The sequence below is a fragment of the Micromys minutus genome, assembly GCF_963924665.1.
Source record: "Micromys minutus genome assembly, chromosome: 17".
Lineage (NCBI taxonomy): Eukaryota > Metazoa > Chordata > Mammalia > Rodentia > Muridae > Micromys > Micromys minutus.
In genome coordinates this window covers 41,389,827-41,414,298 of record NC_137952.1, presented here as the reverse complement: position 1 = coordinate 41,414,298, position 24,472 = coordinate 41,389,827, and the positions used below count along the sequence as shown (strand labels likewise).

The 24,472-nt window shown below is 40.5% G+C and overlaps 1 protein-coding gene across 3 annotated transcripts in view; it reads right to left on the bottom strand.

The window, feature by feature from the left end:
- PLCB1 (phospholipase C beta 1) overlaps positions 1–24,472 on the bottom strand; it is a 644,223-nt gene that overhangs the window by 214,155 nt on the left and 405,596 nt on the right. For all 3 annotated transcript variants that reach the window (XM_080931577.1, XM_080931578.1, XM_080931579.1), the window contains exon 4: positions 22,963–23,100. In XM_080931577.1, coding sequence (XP_080787703.1) covers positions 22,963–23,100 — 138 coding nt within the window. The remainder of the gene's footprint in view (positions 1–22,962; positions 23,101–24,472) is intronic.

Below are 24,472 nucleotides of genomic sequence, written 5' to 3'. Positions count from 1 at the left end.
TTCTTCTTCTTCTTCTTCTTCTTCTTCTTCTTCTTCTTCTTCTTCTTCTTCTTCTTCTTCTTCTTCTTCTTCTTCTTCTTCTTCTTCTTCTTCTTCTTCTTCTTCTTCTTTCTTCTTCTTCTCCTTCTCCTTCTCCTTCTCCTTCTCCTTCTCCTTCTTCTTCTTCTTCTTCTTCTTCTTCTTCTTCTTCTTCTTCTTCTTCTTCTTCTTCTTCTTCTTCTTTTCTTCCTCCTCAAGATTTATTCACTTATTATACATAAGTACACTGTATCTGTCTTCAGACACACCAGAAGAAGACATCAGATCTCATTACAGATGGTTGTGAGCCACCACGTGGTTGCTGGGACTTGAATTCAGGACCTCTGGAAGAGCAGTCAGTGCTCTCAACCATGGAGTCATCTCTCCACCCCCCCTTTTAAACAGATTTATTTATTTATTATATATAAGTGCACTGTAGCTGTCTTCAGATACACCAGAAATCTTGAAACTTCTTAAAGGGCATTTCAGGTTTTGGGTTTAATCTCACTCTTAGGACAAATTTCTGAACCTGAGAACACTAAAGATCATCTGCAGTTGAATCTGCTAAAGTTTCAGTGTTCCTGTTTCTCTTCCTTCTTTTTGTAGGTGCCAGTTTAGACAGGTCCAAAGATACTTTTCCTAGCATGTCACAAAGGTAGTGGCCTCTTATTTCTAAAAGTATACTGTAAGAACTGTGGCATATGATTTTCAAAATTGTATTTGGCATATGTGTTTGCTTAGTACTATGAACACTTATTAATCACAAACATCAATTACACTGATAACCGCTGTTTGAATGTTTAGTGTATCCTGAAAAAAAGATCTTTGCATCCAGTAACCAACCCTCAATATTTTATTACATGAATAGCTGTTATTCTTATTTTACAGAAAGGACTCATGGATTTAAAGCACTTATAATGTATGTCCTATGGCTAGTACTGTCTAGGATCAGATCACAGGGTTCTTGGACTTCAAACATGATTTCTTATATTGTGTTCTAGAAAACTCAAGCTAATAAACACAATTCAACAGATAAATAAGCCCACCATACTACATTCTATAGCCAACGCTAATTTATAACTTCCTATGGCCAGGCTACTTGTAAGCATTTGTAAATCACCCACCCTTAATCCTCACAATACCTACTGAAAGACAGTCTGTTATCAATAGCCCATTTTACGGATGAGGAAGTGGATATGGAGTTGTTCAATAACTAGCGTAGGGTGAACACAGAGAGTTAGGGAGACTTGGAATTTGAACCTGGGCTTACCCCTGGAGTCGAGTACAAATGCTTTACTGCTACCTTACGAGGATTATGTAAATGAAGCAATAGAGAAACAAGAAATGATCTAACAGAGAGAATACAGGGGCCACCGCCACAAAACACAGAGCTGATGCTTTGTAGCCCTGATGGAGTTGGGCACCAGCTCAACTCAAATTTTCCTTTAGTTCAAGTATAGAAAATAGAGAAGTCCAGCCCTAGCATGACTCATCCCTGTCTTTCATCCAAAACCCAGCCATGCAGTAGATCAGTTAAATGCTCCCTGTTCTGAGAACAGAAAGGAATTCTCCAGGGTTAATTCAGCTTCTGGCTAAGATGAATCAACACACAAAGACAGTGTCTTTAAAAGGAAATGCAGTTCTTGTCAATGTTTCGGTTTTCTACTATTCTGATTTACGGTACTTGAAATGTTCTAATGCATTTATATTACCTCTTATTTTTCAGTATTTCATTTTTTTTTTTTTTTTTGGTGTACATACAAAACACATAGACTGGTGTAACTAACACACCTACCCATTAACACTAATTTGACAAACACTAACATTTTGTCACAGTTTCTTAATCATTTTTAAGTATATATTTAAAACATTGCAGACTTTTTACTGGCTATTTTATTATTTTACATTTAAACTGTTATCCCCTTTCGTAATTTCCCCTCCTCAAATACCTTATTTCATCCACCCTCCCCCTGTGTCTATGAGGATGCTCTCCTACACACCCACACACTCCCACCTCACTGCCCTAGTATTCCCCTATACTGGGGCATCAAGCATGTACAAGACAAAGGTCCTCCCTTCTCACTGATGCGCATCCTCTGCTACATAGGAAGCTGGGGCCATGTGGACACTTTGGTTGGTGGTTTAGTTCCTGTGAACTCTGGGGGTTCTGGTTGGTTGATGTTGTTCCTCCTATGGGGTTGGAAGACCTCTCAGATCCTCCAGTTCTTGCACTGACTGCTCCATTGGGGTCCCCTTGCTCAGGGTGATGGTTGGCTGCAAGCATTCACATCTGTATTGGTCAGGCTCTGGAAGAGTCTCTCTGGAGGCAGCTATATCAAGTTCCTGTTAACAAGCACTTCTTGGCATCAGCAGTAGCAACCCCCAGTTCCCCATCCCCCATTGCTACATACCTCTGTTAAATTTCCTGACCTTCTGTATATCGCTGTCTCTTCCCACACCTGACCCCGTTCTCCCTTTTCCATCTCTCTCCCCTCTCTTTCTCCCAAGACCCCCCCACCTTCTCCCTCCTGCATTTCCCCTCCCCCTTCTAAGGGCTAAAACACCCACACTTTGATCTTCCTTCTTCTTGAGCTTCATATGGTGTCTGAGGTCTGAGTTTTATTGTGGGTATTCTGAACCTTTTGCCTAATGTCCACTTATCAGTGAGTAATACCATGTGTTCTTTCGTGATTAGATCACCTCACTCAGGATATTTTTAAATTCCATCCATTTACCTGTGAATTTCATAAATTCACTGTTTTTAATTGCTGAGTACTATCTAACTGTGTAAATGTACCCTATTTTCTGCATCCATTCTTCTGTCGAGGGAAATCTGTCTATTATAAATAAGGCTGCTGTGACCATGGTTGAGCATGTGTTCTTATTATATGTTGGAGCATCTTTTGGGTATATGCCCAGGAGTAGTGTAGCTGGGCTCTCAGGTAGTACTATGCCCAATTTTCTGAGGAACTGCCAGACTGATTTCCAGAGTGGTTGTACCAGCTTTCAATCCTACCACCAATGGAGGAGTGTTCTTTCTCTATATCCCTGCCAGCATCTGATGTCACCTGAGTTTTTGATTTTAACCATTCTAACTGGTATGAGGTGAAATCTCAGGGCAGTTTTGATTTTCATTTCCCTGATGACTAAGGATGTTGAACAGTTCTTTAGGTGCTTCTTGGCCATTTGAGATTCCTCAGTTGAGAATTCTTTTCTAGCTCTGTACCTCATTTTTAATAAGGTTATTTGGTTCTCTGGAGTCTAAATTTTCGAGTTCTTTGTATATATTGGATATTATCATTCTATTGGATGTAGGATTGGTAAAGATTTTTTTCTCAATCTGTGAGTTATCATTTGTCCTAATGACAGTGTTCTTTGCCTTACAGAAGCTTTGCAATTTTATGAGGCACCATTTGTCAATTCTTGAAATTAGGGCATAAGTCATTGCTGTTCTGTTCAGGAAAATTTCCCCTTTGCCCATGCATTCAAAGCTCTTCCTCATTTTCTCTTCTATTAGATTCAGTGTATCTGGTTTTATGCGACTGTCTTTGATCCACTTAGACTTGAGATTTGTACAAGGAGATAAGAATGGATCAATTTGCATTCATCTACATGCTGACTGCCAGTTGAACCAGAAAGAGCAATTCGTGAATTAATGTGGAATAACCAAAAACTCAGAACAGCAAAAACTATTTTCAACAATAAAAGAACTTCTGGGGGAATCACCATCCCTGACCTCAAGCTGTACTACAGAGCAATAGTGATAAAATCTGCACGGTATCGGTACAGAGACCAGCGGGTAGATCAATGGAATAGAACTGAAGTCCCAGAAATGAATCCACACACCTGTGGTCACTTGATCTTTGACAAAGAAACTAAAACCATCCAGTGGAAAAAAGACAGTATTGCAAACTTTTGCAATTCAGTTTAAACTGATTCTTCCTGTGTTTTCTCTTTTTTCTTTTCCAGGATTGAGATCTACTTTGAAAGATAAATATCAACACCACACCTTTTCTTATATGGTTTTCTAAAGAGAATTGTATAGATGGGGGTCAGTATACTAAGGTCTCCGGTTATTCAACCCTTCTGTCTGATTTGTAAATAAAGTTTTATTGAAACATAGACACACTTCTCACTTCGGTATGTCTGTGTCCATTTTCATGTTGTAATGACAGAGGTAACTATTTTTAATGGAACTGACCCCTGAAATGCAAATAGTATCGAGCTTCTCATAGACAATGTTTCCTACACCTTACTTGGGCCCCCTCTATGTTTAAAATTAGTGCATCTGTTGCTTAGCTAGAGGCTGTTTGTAATCACTCCGATTTCTTTAAAACAAGGATATTGATTGTACATAGGCCCAGTTTATTTTAACTCCCACATTCTTTCACTACAGAACTATATAATTTGAGAACTCTAATTTTTTGGATGGATATTTCACATTAATTTCTTTTAAAATGTTCGTTTTATACTTCAGTGCTTTTGAAATAGCTGAATGATTCTCTGTTGTGGTTGTGAAGAGTCCAAAGAATTCTCTTCCCAGAGGTTCAGCAGCTACTTCTGAGGCCATGCACTTCCTATAGAATGTAACATGCAGCGTCCATTGTCTACTTCAGTGAGCTTCTGATAGCCAGTGGCAGGGAACGAGGTATTCAGCTTCATCTTGACCCAGCCAATTGCTTAGGGATTGTCATGGTTACAATGGACAGGATGACTTACCAATGGTGTTGAGAGTTGCTTTATGTATTTGGGAGCTATTTTGTTTTTTTTTTCACTTTTTTTTTTTCAGATTTTATACTGATATTTTTGTTTGGTCCTCTGTAAAAATAGCAAGTGCTCTTAATTCTTTCCAGCTTCATACTTACAGTCTCAACCCAGTTTTATCTTCCTTGGTCTTTTCGCTGTTTTTAAAAAGGGGGTGGAGTTTTGCTTGTTCGAGGGCTGGGCTCAAGCACACATACCAGTTTCACTTCCACTGCTGATTGTAGAAGCAAGAACTACACAGTGGCGTCACATTATAAATGGGTCTCAGGGCACATGGCCTGTCAGGTTCCCAGGGAATGGCTTTAACGTAACACTACCCTTCTGAATCACAAGAAAAGGCTAAGTGTATCCTCTTTGCAGAAATATACATTCATTCAAAATGTTCTTTGAGGAGGTGAAAATATTCTAGAAGGTCTCTGTTTATCTATCTCCCTGTTTATATACATATGCATGTAATAGTACATAATATAACTATATAAATATTGAATTACAAGTCAATTCATACTGCGATAAAGGACTAGCAAGGGCCAGGTTTTGACAACTTTATTTATTATAGTTATATATAAAAATTATTTTGTGTGTGGTGTATGCACAAGTATGTGAGCTAGGCTCATCTGTGTGTATACATATGTGCATGTGTGGGGTAGAGGGCTAGAGACTGACTTTGAGTGTTCACTTTATCTTTCTCCCCCTATACCTTGAGACAGTGTCTCTCATTGATCCTAAAGATTGGTGTTTGACTACACGGGCTGCTCCAAGCCCCTGCCAGTCTCTGTCCCCTTCTCCAGCACTGTAATTCCAGATGCTCACTACCACAACTGGCTTATATGTATGCAAAAGAGCCAAAGAGCCAGCATCTCATTCAGAGAGCTATCTCCTCTGCCTTTGTAATTACGTTTTCAGTAAACACTTTAATACCATTTTAATTTCGGTGCAAAACTGAGTGGCCGGTACAAAGGATTGCCATGTCTTCCCTGCACTCCCAGATGAATAGCTTGTTTCATTAGTAAATGTCCCCTACCAGAGTGGTAGATTTATTATACTCAATGAACCTACATTAAATCGTTATTATCACTCAGAGTCCATCTTTTATATTGGAGTTTGTTTCTTGATGTTACATGTTCTATGAGCTTAGCAAAACCTAAAATGGCAGACATCAGCACTTACTATCAGGGTAGCTCTCCTGGCCTAAGTATCCTCTGTTTCTTATCACTTTCTCTTTCCTGTTACAAAGCGAGTTTCAAAAGGGTCTTAAGATTTGTCATAGTTTAAATCTGATACTTCAACACTTGTCACGCATTTAAAGCACTTCACATTCTGCTTACAGATAGTTGCTAATTTGTAACAAAGATTTTCAACTGCATCTCATATGTTGTATCAGCCCAAGATATCAACGAGGAGGAACATGCTATGGCTCCTTCAGAATGGCCTCACCTGCCTGACTATGCCTCACTACAGGACACTGCATGAAACAGAATCCATGACGCAGGACATTTGTTTTCATGCTGTGAAGAGTTTTTTCACGAGAAGTTCTCTGTGCTGCACAGCCTGTGTTTGAACCAGAAAAGACTCTAAGAGATGCCACTGGACGTGCGCTCTGAGATAGAACACTCAGAATGTTAGAAACATTTCTGGCACTCAAGGTCTGGTATTTGGTAACAGAGGAAGTCTCAGATCCTATCAACAGAATCATACCCAAAGAGAAGTGATTGTCAATCACAGAATGGCAAGAGTATCATTGCCACTATGTGAGCCACAAGAAGCCCCAAACAAGAAGTGTATTAGTGTCTGGTAACAGCAGTGTTGAGACACAAACATTATATTTGTCAGCTGAGGTAATAATCAAGGAAAGATGAACCATTATTTTCAAATGCCTTTAGGCTACCATTGACTAATGTGCAACTCAAGCTAACTTGGGAAATAGGAGAATTGATTAAGGACATTGATTTATTCAATGTAATTGACAGAGAATCTGGACAAATTGTGGAAGAAATGCATGAATAATCCAAGTTCATCAAAAAGCCAAGAGACAAAAGCCCAGAGAGATTGTCTAGTGGTTTTGCAATGAGTTTGCAATCAAACAAACACCTTTTTCCAGATGGCATGATTTTTTTCCACCTGGTGAACTTTTTCCTATGGCTCCAACTACGGGTCTTTCCTATGACTGTCCTGGATGATGTAAGTTGTCACCACAGAGAATCTGGCTGGTTTCTTTATCTTTCATAGATCCTTCTTTGTACTGGTATAATGGATCTACTTTTTTGGACAATCAATTCATGTCAGAACCTTGTAATTCGTAAGAGATCCAACCCTGAGCTAAATAAATCAGCACACAAAAGGAGTGGTGTGGAAAACATTCCAAGTTTTGTTTAAGAGCATTGGGACAATATGTGTGCAATTGTTTCACATATATGGTATCTCAGCATTTATGTCTGATTGTGTCTATAAACTGGGTGATAAATTCTTAGCCATTGAGTTAGGCTGACCACACAAATGCACATGTTCAAACAACAAACAAAAATTCCTATGCCTAAGAATTTTCGTCTTTGGAAATTAATCCCTATGTCTCCCCTATAGTTTAAGTTTTAAACATCACTTTTGGCTACAGGGTTGGTAATGTTGACTCTATGTTTCCTATTATAATGTAAACTGTGTTGGAATGGGATTTTTAGATGTTAGGTTTAATATGGCTGAGGGAGTTCTCCAGTAAAGAAAGTATGGGTTTAGAAATGCTAGGGTTTAGAGCATGTTTCCTGGCAGCTCTGGCCTTGGTTTATGCTTTGTGTGACATGGTAAAGAAGTGACACCCAAACACCTTCCTGTAGTGAAGAGAAACAGCTCTGTGGTAAATGGTGCTCTGCAGTTCTAGAAAAGCATTAAAATGCCTGGGAGCACATTGCATACAGAGAGACCCACACTTTCATTTGTTTTGGGCAGGTGCTAGACTTCTTAGAGTAGTAATTTGTCTGACATACCCGAAAAGTTTAATGTAGTAAAGTCAGACTAAGATTATCCTGAAGAGAACAGTGTGAAAACAAATTAGCCCCCTTTCTGTAGTTTGAATAAGGTTTGTCCCCTCTGAAACCCATGCTAAATTTTAATTGTCACTGTGGTGCTGGGTGATAGGGCCATCAAGATATGACATGTTCATTAGGAAGATTAATGGTGTTCTTGGGAGTCTGGTAAATCCTGGCATGTGGGGGAGTCCTCGTTTTCATGGGATTGAGCTAGTGGCACAGAGTGAGAAATTTAAAAATGTGACACCTCTCATGTCTTTCCCACAGAAACCTGCTTGCCTTTTATGCCAGAGCCCAGGGTTCTAGCCAGATGTGAAACCTCAGGGTTGAACACCAAACTACAGAACACATTTAGACAAATGAACCTCTATCTTTAAATTTCCAACTCTCAGTTATCCTGTTACAGAGTCCAAAATGGACTAGGACATCCTGCTCTCCTCCCCACCAAAGAAGAGATAGAAGAAAAAGCCAGGCACATGTGCTTTTTGGAATTAGATGAGGAGAAGTCATCTGTGCTCTCATTGTGAGCTTTCAGGGTACTTTTTGCATCAGCTGGGTGGGTAGGGGCACGATAATTCTCTCTTCAGCTACTTTCCCAACTCCTTCCCTGTGTGTGAAACCCCCAATAATCCATACTGATAGCTCCACATCAACCAGTCACATTCTTGGGACAGTAACCCCCAATAGCCTTATATCCCTTTTATGAAAACATTTGGTATTATTCTAATCCTAATGGCACTGGCATTAATTACTTTGTCTATGGCTGACTTAGTACAGCGGACCACAGACAATAAGTGTATGCAAGCAGGTTCTGTTATTATATAATTATCTAACCCTCCTTATTCTTAAAGAAGCTGTGTTTGAAGATATAAAAGCAGAAAGATTAAATGAACAAAAGGAAGAAAGAAAGGAAGGAAGACGATGACAGCTAATTCCAGAGTGGGAGGGACCTGAAGAAGGAAACAGGGAGCAATCACCATAGCTTGGGAGGTAAATGGTATTGCTTATTTGCTAAACTGAAACATTTGACAAAATTAAAACTGCGTTGCTGGAAAATTGGGTTTTAAGTACTCACAGGTAGTTCCTCATTAACATATAACAAAATGAAGGAATTCTGGTAAAATGTAATTTTCTCATTGGGAAATCAATCTGTTTAAAACACCTTAATTATACCTCCCCAGTTTATTTTTAAACCTCCTAGTAGACTCGATTCTTTTCCTTGAAGGGAGGAGAGGCCTTGGCCCTTGGTACAGATCTTAATCCTGTTAGTCCCTCCTCTGCCATAAGAGCTACTCTGTGTCTTTGACTTTGGCATGTCATTTATTTTCATATTGATGTGCTCTCTTCTAGATGACATTCAAGTTTTCTGCATTGGACTTCAGAGCTGCTATTGGCCACTTCTGAGACGGAGGGTCCCCTGCTAAGTGCTACCCTTCCACTCTCTGGCCTAACTGAAGCCCACTGTGACCTGTGTCAGCAGTATATCCAGCCCTCTTTGTTTAGTTTCCATGTGTGCACAAGCACAGGGGAATTCATAGTTTCCAATGTGTGCACACGCACAGGGGAAGTCGTAGGTAAGTAGTTGTTGGGGGCTTCTGGGGGGAAGTATGATTTCTGGCTATAGGTTCTTCAGAAAGCACATGAACAGCTAGGGATTGACAAGCATCATGAGGAGATAGCCAGGGACATTGGTCTTGTTAGCCTGGATTTATTAATGGCAGAGACAATTTACCTTCATACTTCCTGTTACACAGTGGAAAACACAAGAATCAGTAATATATAGATAGAAACTCTTACCTTTCCATGTTACCATTACCTTACATCTCTGACTCCTATGTTAGACACCATACCACAGTTCTTTCTAAAGAGTTTGCTCAATTTATCAAAAGATAAAATCTAAGATTTTGTGTCACTGGAGGTAACTGCTTGTAAATTATTCTGCACAAGCAGGAGGAGGGAATGCAGGAAGAGCAATTTGTCTGTTTCCCTTTAGTTAGTCATTGCTCGCCTTCTCTCTCTCTCTCTCTCTCTCTCTCTCTCTCTCTCTCTCTCTCTCTCTGTGTGTGTGTGTGCGTGTGTGTGTGTGTGTGTGTGTGTGTGTGTGTGTGCACATCCACAGATGAACACACACATGCTCATTCCTCTTTGAATCAAGGCCCTCACGCATGCTCCTCCGAGTTCTACTTCCATCTCCCTTTGCCCTCCTTTTCACCCAGCTTCCCATCTCACTCCAGGCTTGATGGTCAGTGGTACCCAAGCCCAAACAGTGTGAGATGTTTCAAATCAAGTCTGAGCATTTCTTAATGACCCCTACCATTCTCTTAGTGACTGGCACTCACATTCCTTTCTTACCTATTCCATAATATCTTAAGCAGGGTAAGAGGTTCCAGTGCTCATAATGCATTGTGCTGAAGCTGTTTTCTGATTTGTGTGTGTGTGTGTATATGTCTCAAGGGGATATATATATATATATATATATATATATATATATATATATATATGTATATGTATATGTATATGTATATGTATATGTATATGTATATGTATATGTATATGTATATGTATATGTATATGTATATGTATATGTATATGTATATAGATAGATAGATAGATAGATAGAAAGGTAGATAGATAGATATGGATAAATATATCCCTGTAGTCATCCTTAGAATCCTCTTTTGTCTTTTATCACACAGCAAAACCATCAACAAATCTTTGGCCTTGGAAATAGATTCTGAGTCTAGTTGACTTTAGCCCAAACACTTGCATATCCTTCTCCCTTCTGCTTCTGTATGCCTGGACCCAGAGCAATATGGCTAGAGTGTGGCATATGACATTCATTCCCTGGTCACCCACAACAAAGGTGATTCTGAGAATGCCCAGCTGCCAATTGGACTGGCATCACTTGGCATCTACCCATTTCTCTGCCCCTACACATTGTTTGCCAGTTCTGCCATTGTTGTGGGCATTGTCAGGAATCAGTCAGCCATGTCTTCTTCATCTATGGGTACCCTTTCCTGTCTCCCTCTCCTAAACAGTGTGTTTACAGCGCAAACATTCTCCCACTCTCTGGCACTCCCCACTCCTCTACATTTGGCTTGTCCCAATTTGTATTGCTGACAGTCTGCCTTCCTTTGTTCATTTCTTTCTCTAACCTTAGCACTCAGAGCTGTGCAAACAGTGGGTGAGTAAATCTTTGTTTGGATCAGTGGACATTATTATACAGCCATTGAGAAAAGTTACTGATAACCTTTTCTCAAACATTCCTCCTCATCCTCAGTGATGTACAGATTACTCATTGGGAACACTTAGCCAGGCTCCTCAAGACACTGTGGCTGATGTCAAAGAAGAGCCACCAGTGTTTCTCGAAGGGGGCCAAGCAATTGTTTCTCTCAAGGACTTTACATAAGGAAAGGAACATAAGATACAGTCAGATGGTTTCCAAGCTCTTCTTCCCTGCAAAAATCTAAGCTTTCTGACTTTCTTTCTTTCTTTCTTTCTTTCTTTCTTTCTTTCTTTCTTTCTTTCTTTCTTTCTTTCTTTCTTCCCATTCCCTCCCTCTCTCCTTTTCTATTACTATTATCATTATTTTAATTATCTTCTATTTTCATCCCTTTTAAGTCTGTTTCCATTAATGTGTATCAGCCTGTCTATTTCCAGCCATGGTTCCAAGATAACATAAATCAAGACATAATCAGCTACCAGGCTTCTGTAAGTCAGTGATACAAAGGAGCACCCTGGGGTGTGTGGATAAGGAGAGAAATTGTCTTTTCAGAGAGGAATGTTTGGGAAGGGAATCTTTTATTCCCCCTTTTATTTTTAAATTAGATATTTTATATATTTCCATTTCAAATGTTATCCCCTTTCCCAGTCCCCACTCTCCTATCTCTTCCCCCTGCTTCCAGATGCTCCATCTCCTACCCACCCATTCCCACCTCAACACCCTGGCATTCCCCTACACTGGGGAAATTAGCCTTCATAGGACCAAGGGCTTCTCCTCCTATTGATGCCAGACAATGCCATCCTCTGCTACATATGCAGCTGGAGCCATGGGTCCCTTCATGTGTGCTCTTTGGTTGGTGGTTTAGTTCCTAGGAGCTTGGGGATTCTGGTTTGCTGATAATGTTGTTCTTCCTATGGGGTTGCAAACCCCTTCAGCACCTTTAGTCCTTTCTTTAGCTTCCCCAATGGGGTCCTTGTGCTCAGTCCGATGGTTAGATGCAAGCATCCTCATCACTGTGAGTAAAGCTCTGGTAGAGTCTTTTAGGAGAGTTGTGTCAGAAAAAAGTTCTTGGCATCAGCAATAGTGATTGGGTTTGGTGTTTGCATATGGGTGGGGAAATCTCTGGATGGCCTTTCCTTCAGTCTCTACTCCACTCTTTATCCCTGTATTTCCTCCCATAAGTATTTTGTTCCCCTTTCAAAACCCAGCTTTATATTTTATCTTCAATTTGCTCAGGGATCTCCATGTGGAATCCTGACTGGCTCCAAGCAGCTCATGTTTAACACATGCAGAAAGGAGACTTGGGAGACAGAAGGCAAGAGGTATTTTCTCCACAATCCCAGAATGACAGCTGCTGTGGCTTATCTATGGTGTAAGGAAGGAGGTGGAATCCAAGGTTCCTTGATTTTTATTATGAATCTCTCTCCTTCGACTTCTGAACTTTTAATCTTTTATGAAAGTTTCCAAGTGGGTGACATTTCCACAACTTAAAGTTTAGGATTTATCTGACTAATATTCTCACAAAATTCAGGCACAAAATGTGGGGAAAACTGTATTTTCCAGTGACAGACACCCATGGCTATCAGACCAAATGTGCAGTAAACTGAGCTTAGCCTGTGTGGTGATTGCGGGGGGGGGGGGGACCAACAGATGACTTAGGCATCAGTTATTTAAATGTGGTTGGAAGCAATAAAGAATGAGGGCTGTCAGAGACAAACCTCCATCCAAAGAGCATACAGGATCTCGACGTAGGCCTCCCCACACATATGTAGCAGATGTTGGTCCCCCAACAACTGCGGGCTATCTCTAAGCTTGCCTGTCTGTGGGATCCGTTCCCCTACCTCGGCTGTTTTGTCTGGCCTCACTGAGGTGTCACCTAGCCTTGCGGAGACTTGATGTGCTAGGGTGGGGGATATGCAGGGGTCTTCCATTCTCACAGAGGAGAAGGGGAGGGGGAGGAGAAAAGGTACTGTGGGAGCCAACCAGACGGGAGGACAGTGATCAGAAAAAAATGAAAAGTGAATAAAAATAATGAAGACCTCATAAAATACAATAAAAATTGTGTCTTGTACATCATGTTTCCTAGCAGTCTCTTGTGGCAAATGTATGACCTGTTAGAAAGTCAAACACAGAACCTCTAAACATTATGGATTATAACTTATGGGGCACTTTCTTTTTTCTTTTCTTTCTTTCTTTTTTTTTTTTTTTTTTTTTTACAAAGCTCTAAGTTTCAGTTATTGCTTATTATTGCAAATTGATCCTGAAATGAAAATAAACTACATATTTTAAATATTCCCATTGTAAAAATAAATAAAATCTTTATCTTTGGGGATTATTTTAAAACATACAATACTATTAATTTTGAAGACCATCAAAGACTTACAACCCTTTTTCTGCACTGAGTTCTCAAGATAAGAATGGCCCATAATTGGTTTAGTGGGCCTCTTCAACTACTCCTCTTTAGTTTTGATCTTTATTTCATAGAGTATACAGTTTCTTCTCTTCCTCCCTCTTCTTCTGTTTATTTGTCTAACACTGTAATTAAGGTCTTGAACTTACATCCACGTACTAAATCCCAGTTCCCCAAGTGCTAGGATTATAGGTGTGCACCTATGTACCTAGCTGATTTTCCCCTCAAACAAAAAATGAAGTCGTTTCTCTCTGTGTATTAGTTTCTCTGATTTCTTTAGCTTGAAGGTGTCAATTGCTAGAATGCAGAAGTTGACTTTCATCTTTTAGAAAGTTCACAGTGACTGATGGGTATATAGGAAGCAGAAACAGGGACTCTCTGTGGGAACAGGTCTGGGTTGGGGACAATCAGAAGGGACGTCATTGAAAATGACATTGCCCATGGCCTCCTACTTAAGATTTTGGCAAATTATGGACAGAAAATTATGGGAACCATCCATGGGAGAAAGCTCGAAACATCTACCAATAGAGGAACCTTAATTTCTTCTACTCTGAAAGATGGGAAGATTAGAGACCATATTGTTCAATGCCTCCAGAGCTTGGATATTTTACATGATCTATCAGTTGTTCTTAATGTTCAAATCCCTTCTTTCTTCTATCCCCCTCCCCCTCTCTCCAACCCTTTCTTTTTTCTCTCCCCCCTAAAGATACTTCTTGGCCATCTATCCATCACATGCCAAAATGGAACTTGATTTCTGTATCCCAAGAGCTCTGCTATTTTGCTTTCATCAGCTCGCATATCTAAGGCAGTATGTTAAACACATCAGCAGGCCAGTCCAGAGTAATAGATTCAGAAAACATGATGGTGATTTTTGATACAATGGAAAAAACAATAAAAGATTCATGGAGAGTTTAGGCTGGAAAAGAAGATGGTGAATCTCAAGTGAGGCCTAGACCTGATGCAGAAAGGCAGGGGGAGTTGGAAAGTAAAGAGAAGTTTCTAGAAGAGCAGGAATATGACTATCAAGATGACCTATTAAGAGTTTGAATGAAACAGCCCAGAGGAAGAAAGTGAGGGAAGAGATGTGGGAACTTATTAGAAGGGAAGGAGAGCTTGGATACTGCATAGATGGTGGGAAACAGCTCATGTGGATGAAGCTAAGGAAGGTTCTAGGAAATCTCACATTGTAATCTTCAAATAAATGCTTTTAAATCCTCCAAGACAGAGCTGCAGAGATCCACTTTAGAAAGTGCACATGATGTGTTTTGGAGAATAATTCTCTCTTTCTCTCTCTCTTTCTCTCTCTCCCTCCCTTTTCTTCCCTCTCTTGCTCCCCTTTGTGTATGTGTGTGTGTGTGTGTGTGTGTGTGTATGTGTGTGTGTGTGTGTGTGTGTATGTGTGTGTGTGTGTGTGTGTGTGTGTGTAAAACAACACTTAAAATGTAGCTTGAAATTGCCATACCTATTAAGGCAGAAAATAGGAAAAGAAAATCTATGACCAGCAATTATACTTTGCAGCTTTTGCCCCCAGGAAAGGCAGCTGCGTTACTTCTGTATTGTAATAGCCCTAAATTGGGAACTGTCAGAGTATCTGTCAAGTACAGAACAAAGTACAGAATACTATGTCACAAAGAGAATTAGTGAATTTTCCCCATCAAACAGAACACTAAACTCCTAAGTCTGGAATGATAGAGGACAGACAATAATGGCTACATTCTATAAAGCCATTTAGAGAAACTTTGAAAATAGGTAGAAGAGATCAATGTTAGAAGCCCAAGGGTTTCTAGAAGGGTAGATGCCTGGGATCCTGATGATGGTGGATTTTATGGGATAGCCTTAGATCTGAATCCTAGTAATATAGATGTGCTTTCTTTTCAAAATTCCACCAGGCTATAGTTAAGATGGGAACACTTCTCTGGGTGCTTAGCGAACACTCACATGGCCATGCGAAAATGAATTTCTTTCGCTTTGCATGTTTGTAAATGCTTAAAATAACTCAGTGTTAAAGACAAATGAAAACCATGGTATCTGGCAATGTCTATGCAGTTAAGCAACATACAATTTCCCCTTGCAGCAATTACTGGACATCTCTGTCTCAACCCACTGGGCTCAAAAGCAGTTGAGTAAAAGCTTCCCAACAGAATAGAGCAATATTAAGGCTGGAGTCTGACAAAAATCAGTGGTGAGATACAATGAACATATGTGGGGATCCTACCCACAACAATTTGGTATTTCATATCAGAGCCTGGTATCCTGCCTGTCAGATGACGGATCCCCCACTAATTTTATGGAACAGGAATCAGGGAGGACAAGCAGATGAGTCTCCTATTAGCCAGCTACTCAGGCATCACATATAAGACCTATTTCTCCTTAGACCACAAGCACCAGGCTTCCTCAAACAGGGTCTCTAGAGCTTTTACTGCTGATGACTAGAGAAGGAGCTCATTATACCCAAAGGTAAACATACGGCTTTCTAAATGCAAAAGAGTAAGGCGGTGCCTTTGCTTTCTTTATACATTGGGACTCCTCTGGGCTAAATTCCAGGACAGATTTCATTACTGGTTGAGCTTCCCTGGGAAATGAGTGTTCTCTGAGCAGCTGTAATCTGGTTCCCTGAGACCCAAAGTTGGATGCTAGCATATGGCAATCCTGGGACCTGGGACAGGCTGCCTCTGGCTCAAATCACTTGACAGTTTGTGGCCCACCGGATGCTGTAAACCCTGCAGGTGATTAGAACACATTAGTAGACACACCTAACAGTCACTTTCTCTACCACACCTGGATGGAAAAACAGGATACAGGATAGAGAATTGTAGTGGGCAGGCAGGAGAAAACCATTTTCTCTGAAGACACACTGTCCAGTCGAAAATTTGTTCTGATAAGTCAGTTAGCTTACTGGAAATGACACGAATTTTATAGGCGGATGTAAATGACCTGCCTTTCACAGGCCGAGGTAACCTTACCAGTTAGGTCTTTAAAGTAATTCACTAACTAGTGAAGAAAGTGCTTGAGAAATCAAAAACTCATTGTTCTCACTGAGTGACTGCAGACCAAGATTCAGCTTCAGTGATAAAAGAAATGGAGGTAATCAGAGAGCATTTCTTCTATGCTGTTCAGCAACTCAGACCGTATCAGTGTATTTGCTCTTCTCACATAAGCAAAGTGCCCATTCTGTTGATCCCACCTGAGCTCAACTTTGCTGGACAGTAGAATTGGAACAGTCCCTCCACCATACTGAGTGTATGCCTGTATTTATGTATGTATGTAGGTATATAAGCATGTATGTAAGTATGTATTTATGTGTGTGAATATGTATTGCATGTATATACGTATTACAGTGTATATTTATGTGTGTCTATAAATATATGCATATGTATATGTGTATGTGTATTTATATGAGTATATGTACATGATACAGCACATATGTGGAGGTCAGAGGACAACTTGTGGGAGTTTGTTCTCTTCTTCCACCATGTGAGTTCTGGGGATTGAACACAGGTTGTCAGGGTCAATGAGCCATCTCACTGGCCTACAGGTGGACATTTTGGAGTTACAGATCAGATGGTAGTATTTTTACTTTTGATTATTTTTGTGATTTATATCATAATAACTCACCTTTGTCATGTACAAGCAGCCCTAGACAATATGAAAGCAAATGGGAAGTGCCATGTTTCAGTAAAATCTCACTCATAGAGTGTTGGCTCAGTTCAGCTCCAGGCTTAACTTTCTGAAATCCTGTAAATCTCCTGGTCAGAGATTTGAACCTGAGACCCCACTGAGGTTGCCCAAATAAGGTGGCAATAACCTTAGTGTTATTAGAGCCATCAGTCAATGTGTGGTCTTTGTCTTCCTTGGACCTGTGAGCAACACTCATGTAGTGTTTTCCATTCACCCTTGAAATCATTTTCACCTGACTCCTGATGACCCACGTTTATGGGTGTTGCCTTGCTGGTTGCTCCTTCAGCAGATTTTATTTCTGACTCTTATGTAATGTTGGAGGGCTCCTGACTCTGAGGCTGGTTATCTTCTCTACCTAGGATTACTTACCAGCAGATCTTTTATCCAACTTCATTAAGTCCCATGATGATTTTAATGCTATTAATTATTTAATATCTTTAAGAAGTTTGTTATGTCCCATTTGTTACTCAACCCTAGGCCTACATAATTAACCTCCCACTTAGCATCTCCATATGAAGCTTCCATGCTCTCAAACTGAACATGATCAAAACTTAACCTCTGGCACATACCCCAAGTTCACAATTTATATTTTAAATGCTATTAATTATCTAATGTCTGGTAGCACTAGAAAGTGAAGCCCTTTATTAGGATTTTAAAAACTCTATGAGAAGGCAGCAGGCAGTGTCTGGGCTTCCTTGAGGTCATTAAGACAAACTCTTACTAGTTAAAATAGAATCCAACTTCTACTCAAGTGGAGATCTAATATACTAAGCTACTTAAAACATTATATACTAGGGTATCCTCCTCTTAAGACTCAACCCATCTGGGTCTGCCACTTGCCTGGCCAGGGGTTCACACTCTAAAAGAAGAGAAGATTATCACCATAATGAGGTAAGGAACTCTTCATTGTCACAAGCCTCCCTAATGGTGCAGACCAGATAAATCTTCTGTCATGGTCTTTTCTGCTTTTCTGAGACTTAATCTAGAAAATATATAACTAGTATTACTTTTTCCCTTTTTTTAAAAAAAAATCTTTTTTGTGTACATGGGTGTCTGTATATATGACTGTGTATCACTTATGTGCCTGGTGTCTGAGGCATCCAAACAGGGTGTTGGATCTCCTGGAACTAGAGTTACAGAAGGTTGTGAACTACCACATGAACACTGGGAATTGAACCCAGGTCTTCTGCAAGAGCTGCCCATGCTTTTACGTACAGAGGCATCATTCCACTGTATCTTTTCCCTTGTTTCTGTTTTTCTTTTGGATATTGGCCAACAAGCAAACAAACAAACAAAACTAAGAACACACACACATACACACACACACACACACAAAACTAAGCATGCTTTCTCATGTACTCTGGGCTTTTTACTCTTCTCTGAAGTCAAAAATCCTATCAAGCTCTCTACAGGGATGCTTTCTGATTCCATTGCAAATGGCATGACTATTGTCTCTCCCTTCTTTTCTATCTTCCTCCTTCAGGGTTTACAGCTATGTACAATGGTAGGTCTCTCTCTTTGCATCCCCTTTTGGGAGGGATTTGGGAGGAAGAGAGGAGGGGGAGAGGAAAAAATGGGGAGGGGATTAGGTGTGGGAGGAGTCAGGGAGATGTACAAGAGGCCAGAAAATTGAACAGAGGTATGTAGTAATGGGGATGGGAAACTTGGGCTAGTCAACAGACAGCTGGAAAGCAAAAGGCTCCCAGGACCCAACAAGAATGACATTAGCTGAAATACATACCAAAGGCGAAAGAGAACCTGTAAAGACCATGTCCAGAGGTTAGACAAGACCCCCTGTAGGGAGATGGGGCCATCTACTTTTATCAAAATTCTAACCAAGTGTTGTTCCTGTCTAAAGGAAATACAGGATCAAAAAGTGGAGCAGAGACTGAAGAAAAATGTCATCCAGAGACTGCCTCCCCCCCCCCCCCTCCAGATCAATCCCATGTAATCACTATTGCTGATGCCAAGAAATGCTTGCTGACAGGAGCCTGATATGGATGTGTCCTTTAAAATTATTTCTTATTAAAGAGCTTGAGAACCTAAGATGGAAACACCTGTTTCCTAGGTAATAGAGATGTCTGGTGTGACCAGTCGACATACTGTCCACTTTCCAACACTACCAACTTCAACTTGACCTTGCTGACTGCATTCTTCCCTTATTTCCTGCTTGATTTTCTTGATTGTCTTTCCCTCACAAGAATTGAGCCATATGCCCAAGTGGTTGTTTTGTTTACTGTTTTATCCTTAGCAACTGGAACAGAGCTTGTAACGCTGTACAGAGCTTAATATAATTGTTGAATATGTCAGTGGGTGAATGATCCCAACATCTTTGTTTATGGTTCAAAACCTTACATAAATTGTCAAGGGGCTTCCAGAATTATATCCATGTGTCAGGAGAGTATGGCTGAGATTGCAGATCTGTAGACTTCTTAAGTGTTTTCCTCCCTTTCTCCTGTTCCTGCACATGTCCCTAGTTTCAAGACTTATTAATATGGATTTCCTCCCCTTATTTCTTTCCTACAGTAAGCTAAAAATGGCCTCTGTGCTGGAGCAATATTTCACGTACAGTGGTCTTGTTTTCTCCAGCAACACAACAGTCCACACCTGTCTCCCCAGCAACAGGTAAACTGCTTGTTTCGCATTTATTTAATCAATGGGTTGAGTTTTGAGAGGTGACCTTGCAGAATAGTGAGCAATGTGCAGATTAGCCCATCTTACAGCATGTTTTGTCCCCCAGGGTCTTTAATTTTCCTTACATGCTCAGAGGTGGAGGCTAGAGGCATCCAAAAGGTTTTCTTTCATGTTACTCTGTTTTCTTCCCTTTTTCACCCCCACCACTTGAGAGCACATAGATATCTGATTAAGAATGCCATCTGAGTGAGGAGACAAATATGTCATTATGAAAGTGTCACGCAAAGACTCCGTACTCCTTAGGTATCCCAAAGACTCCGGGAAATGTTTTGAAGTTGCAGAGAATACATATGTGTTTAAGAACGCAGATTTGGCTCTCTTAAGCTGATGGGCTGGCCCCATTGTGCTCAGAGGTCAAGACCTGCGATTCTATTCAGTGCAGTGTTTGTCTTCCTTAATACGAAACTAGCCTGAAAAGCTGCCAACAGAAGTCCCCAAATCACATCCAGCTCATGGCTGTGATTGTTTGTCTAACATGATGTATGAAAACAACTGCTGTCTATATTTAACATCCTATCTGAACTTTCTAGCTCCTTTTGACTCAGAGGTCAGACCACACTAGAATGCAATGCCCAGATCAGCAGGATGCAAATCTCCTGGGAAATTGTTAGATATGCAAATACTCAGAATCAGTCCCAGACTCACTGGGTGGGGCTGCACACCCAATCTTTTAATAAGCCTCTCTAGTGACTCTGGGCATAATCAAGTCTTGTTCACAACACTGGGGAGAAGTAGAGGAGCAGCTAAGCTGATTAGAATGGCCCGTGGAGGTTGTTGGAGGAACTAACACCTCTCCAATCTTCCTTGCCTTATTTCTGTGCAGTATAATTATTAATATACCTGATAAGGTCCTGCACAGATTGAAGCCTACAACCTGTATGTAGCCTATGTAGTCTCTGAGAAAGAGTGATCGGACCTTGTAGCTGAGGTTGTTACAGGAGTTAACTGAGACAGGAACAGGGATGCTGAACATCAGAGCACCTCTTGATGGTAGGGAATCCTAAGGGAGGCTGGAACAAAACTTGGAGAACTAAAGGCTCTCCCAGGCTACTAGCAAAAGTCAGAGGGCAAAAACGTGTGCAGAGATGATGCTGAAGAGAACAAAGAGGGATGACAGCTGTGCTTGAGTAGTCTTCACGTCCAAGGTCCACAGTAGACTAGAGGAGGTTCAAGCCAAGAAGGCAGTCCTGATGGTTAGTGGACATTTAACTCTGAATGGGGCCAGTGGCTCGCACTGTGGGGGGTTTTCAAGATAGCCATGGTGTGATTAAAAAAAAAAAAAAATATATATATATATATATATATATATATATATATATATATATATATATATAATGCTCCCTATAGATAGCTTGTCCAGGTTTTTATATTCCTTTTCCTTTTTCCTCCGATGGTGAAGCAGCCACCTTTATTACGGGCTTTGCTTACTCTCTTTGACCTTTGTTTTCATTTACTTAGTGGATATCCCCAACCACTGAGGAGTCACTGGTGTGAAAGTGAAGAACCTAAAGAACCAAGGCATTCACCATCTCTCCTGAAGCTCAGCAGTGCGGCCTGGCATCTCGGGGAGAAGAGATAAGGTCCTGGAGTGCCATGTGATAGCAAACACACTGTGGCCACTGGCATTCAGAAAAGCAGGGATGCGTAGACATATTATATGTGACTTATATTCCTATTTCTCAGGTTCATTAAACCCCAAGAGGGAAGCTGATTTTTCAGGTACAGAAAGGCTGGCAAGTCAGGCTATATCAGGAGGATATGGTTGTTGTTTAACTGTAAGAGACACTGTTTTAGTCCAACCACAGAGGGAAGGTGAAAGACGGTTGGTTTCCTTTATATTTCTGTCCTTTCCTAAGGATGAAATTTAAAAAATTCAGTTTCAGCCACACACTATGGCACACATCTTTAGCTCCAGAACTTCTGAGGCTGAGTCAGGATGACTGCATGTTCGAGGTCAGCCTGGGCTATACACAGAATTCAAGCTTTGAGGTCAGGCTGGCACATATAGTATAACCCTGTCTCCACAACAAATAAACAAGTAAGAAAACCACTAAGTTCAGCAAGTTTGGAATTATTTCTATGTGAGTGTTTCAATGCACTTATAGACCACAAGGCCCCGACAACACAGGCTCACCAGGAGTGACCATGTAGCTGTGATCTTAACATGCATGCTCTGTAAGGGCACATGAATGATATATAGACCCCTACATCTCCTTAGATTCTTGTCCTTAACTCTTAAAGAAAACTGGAAAGTTCTGGAAAATCACGTACAAACATGGATGGGAGTGGGAGCCCCTCCCTATAGTGTGTTCCTTTCAATCCCTTTCAAATGGCCATTCTAGAACAGTTGTCCCTCTAGACGCCCTTTGGGGTCACATGTCAGATATCCTACATATTTACATTACAAGTTAAGAGTAGGAAAATTATAGTTATGAGGCAGCAACGAAATAATTGTATGGTTGGGGTTCACCACAGCTTGAGGTACTACCTTAAAGGGCCACAGCATTCGGGAGCTTGCGAATCACTGCTCTAAAGGAAATATCACACTCAAGAATTTAAATTCCTGTCTGCTACATTGTCTGTAAAGTCTGGCTCATGCTGTGCACATTCGGAAGGCCCATTTTTAAAGTAGAATAGTAATTAATTACTATGGAAAAATTCCATTTTAAAATCACATTTCTAGTCTATCACTAAAGAGTTGTTGACTATTTAAATTTTATTTTTTATTTCACATACTAAGTAACTACTACCTGAGTGCCTGTAATCTATGTGGTGGGGACATAGGCTTATACTGTGTGGATGTTGAGCACCCTCAAGAGAGAGTTAAACTTGAAAATGGAGTTGGAAATGGTACCAACACCAAAGAGAGAAGGAAGGATGCTCAGTAGGTGAAATGAACTGTGGTTTCATCTACGTTTTGTTTTGAAAAGGAATTTCATCTAATGCCCTACACCTAATGAAAACAATTTCTGTTCTTGAACAGAGACACTTATTGAAAGCTGTTTTAAATACATAAATACCTGACAGTTTAATTATTTTCAGATGGCAGTTTAACCCAAACTACATATTAAACAAATTGAAAATCTTCCCCATGTATTAAACGATATCACCAGAAGTCAGATGAAGATGACAGCTCATGGGGTCCCCACCTACCATACCTTGGCCACTTCCTCTTGAAAAGCCACAAGATTCAGGTGGGAGATATTCACCAGGTCTGGGCCATACACCACAGTTATCATGCGCTGTTCCAAGTGTCCGATGTTCCCAACATCCAGAAGTTCACGTAACTTGGGGTCCTGAATAAGAAATGTCAAAAAGAGTAGAATATAAGGAAAGAGTCTAATATGGCAGCACAGCTTTAAATGGACTAGAAATAGAACTGCCTTTTCTGGGGGAAACTTGTGTGAACACAGTCTTCCATTCTTCAGTGACTAGAGAGGTCAGAGGTATGGGGGGAAACTTTCCAGTTTCCTGTGGTTCTTAGCGAAGTGCTCTTTCTGCTGTTCGGCCTTCCTGCAGCACATTTTTCTGTGTCAGAATTCTTCTATTCCCTCCAATCATCTAATGCACTATACATTGAATGAAATATCTTATTCTTCTCCTCCCTTCAGGGACATGTTAAAACAAACAAACATGCACACAAACATAAGGAAATCATGTGGAATAAAAATGCTCACACCTGCTATCGTTTCAACAATCAAATAACCCCTAGAAGCATCTGCATTGGTACTATTGGTAAATGGTGTGAAGCTAGGGAATGGTATGGGGTCTAACTGGAGTCTTCTGATCTTTGAGGGGCATCCCTGAGAAGGTGAGATTGAGCCCTGTGTTTCTCTTCTTCCTCTCCTATAGTCCTTCCAGGCCGTGGGGTGAGTGAGTTTGTTATGTGTCTGCTTTTGTGAGGTGTGCTGTTCACCCACTAGATGGCCAAGAACCTTTGGTCTTCCCAGTCCGAGACTGAAACCCTAAAATATGAGCTGAGATAAGCCCGTTTTCATCATAAGGTGATTGGCTCCAAAGATTTGTCACAATCACAGAAAACTACCTGGGGCAGAAAAATGGCTAAGCTGTGATCTTTCCTCCAACAACGAGTACAGGCATAGAAAGGCTGAAAGGCAGGGTGTTAGCGTGCTGTTTGCAGATGCTAGTTTATGTTTCTCACTCAGCGTGTTCTGGGACCTGGACATAGGGGATGCCTGCCATGTTTTCTGAACAATCTGCATTCTTTGGGAACACACTAAGTAACAGTCCCATTGAGATATAGTTATTTTATTTTTGCTTTTTTTTTTTTTCTGGGAAAGGGAAGTTTCTAAACTCACAGAACTCAAAATAAAACTGAAAATGGGGCCTCGTCAACTTGGCTGCATTTATTTCCCTCCCACAGGACAGGCCCTGCAGGACTTTTCAGTCCATGCAGAAAATTAGCATCAAATCAATCACTTAGCAAATTTGTTGCCAGTTTCTGAGCAAGGGCCAGGGTTGTTTCTATTTATTTAGCGAAATGCCAGGCCTACAGGGCCTGTTGACTGAGGCTGGTTATTCTTGCCTCCTTCTGGGGATTTTTATAAACCTTTGCAAAGAAAAAAATTAAAAATAAAAAAAGAAAATAAAAATAAGCAAAGTCTTTCCAGCTAAGTTACTCACTTGGTATTATTAATTTTCCCTTCA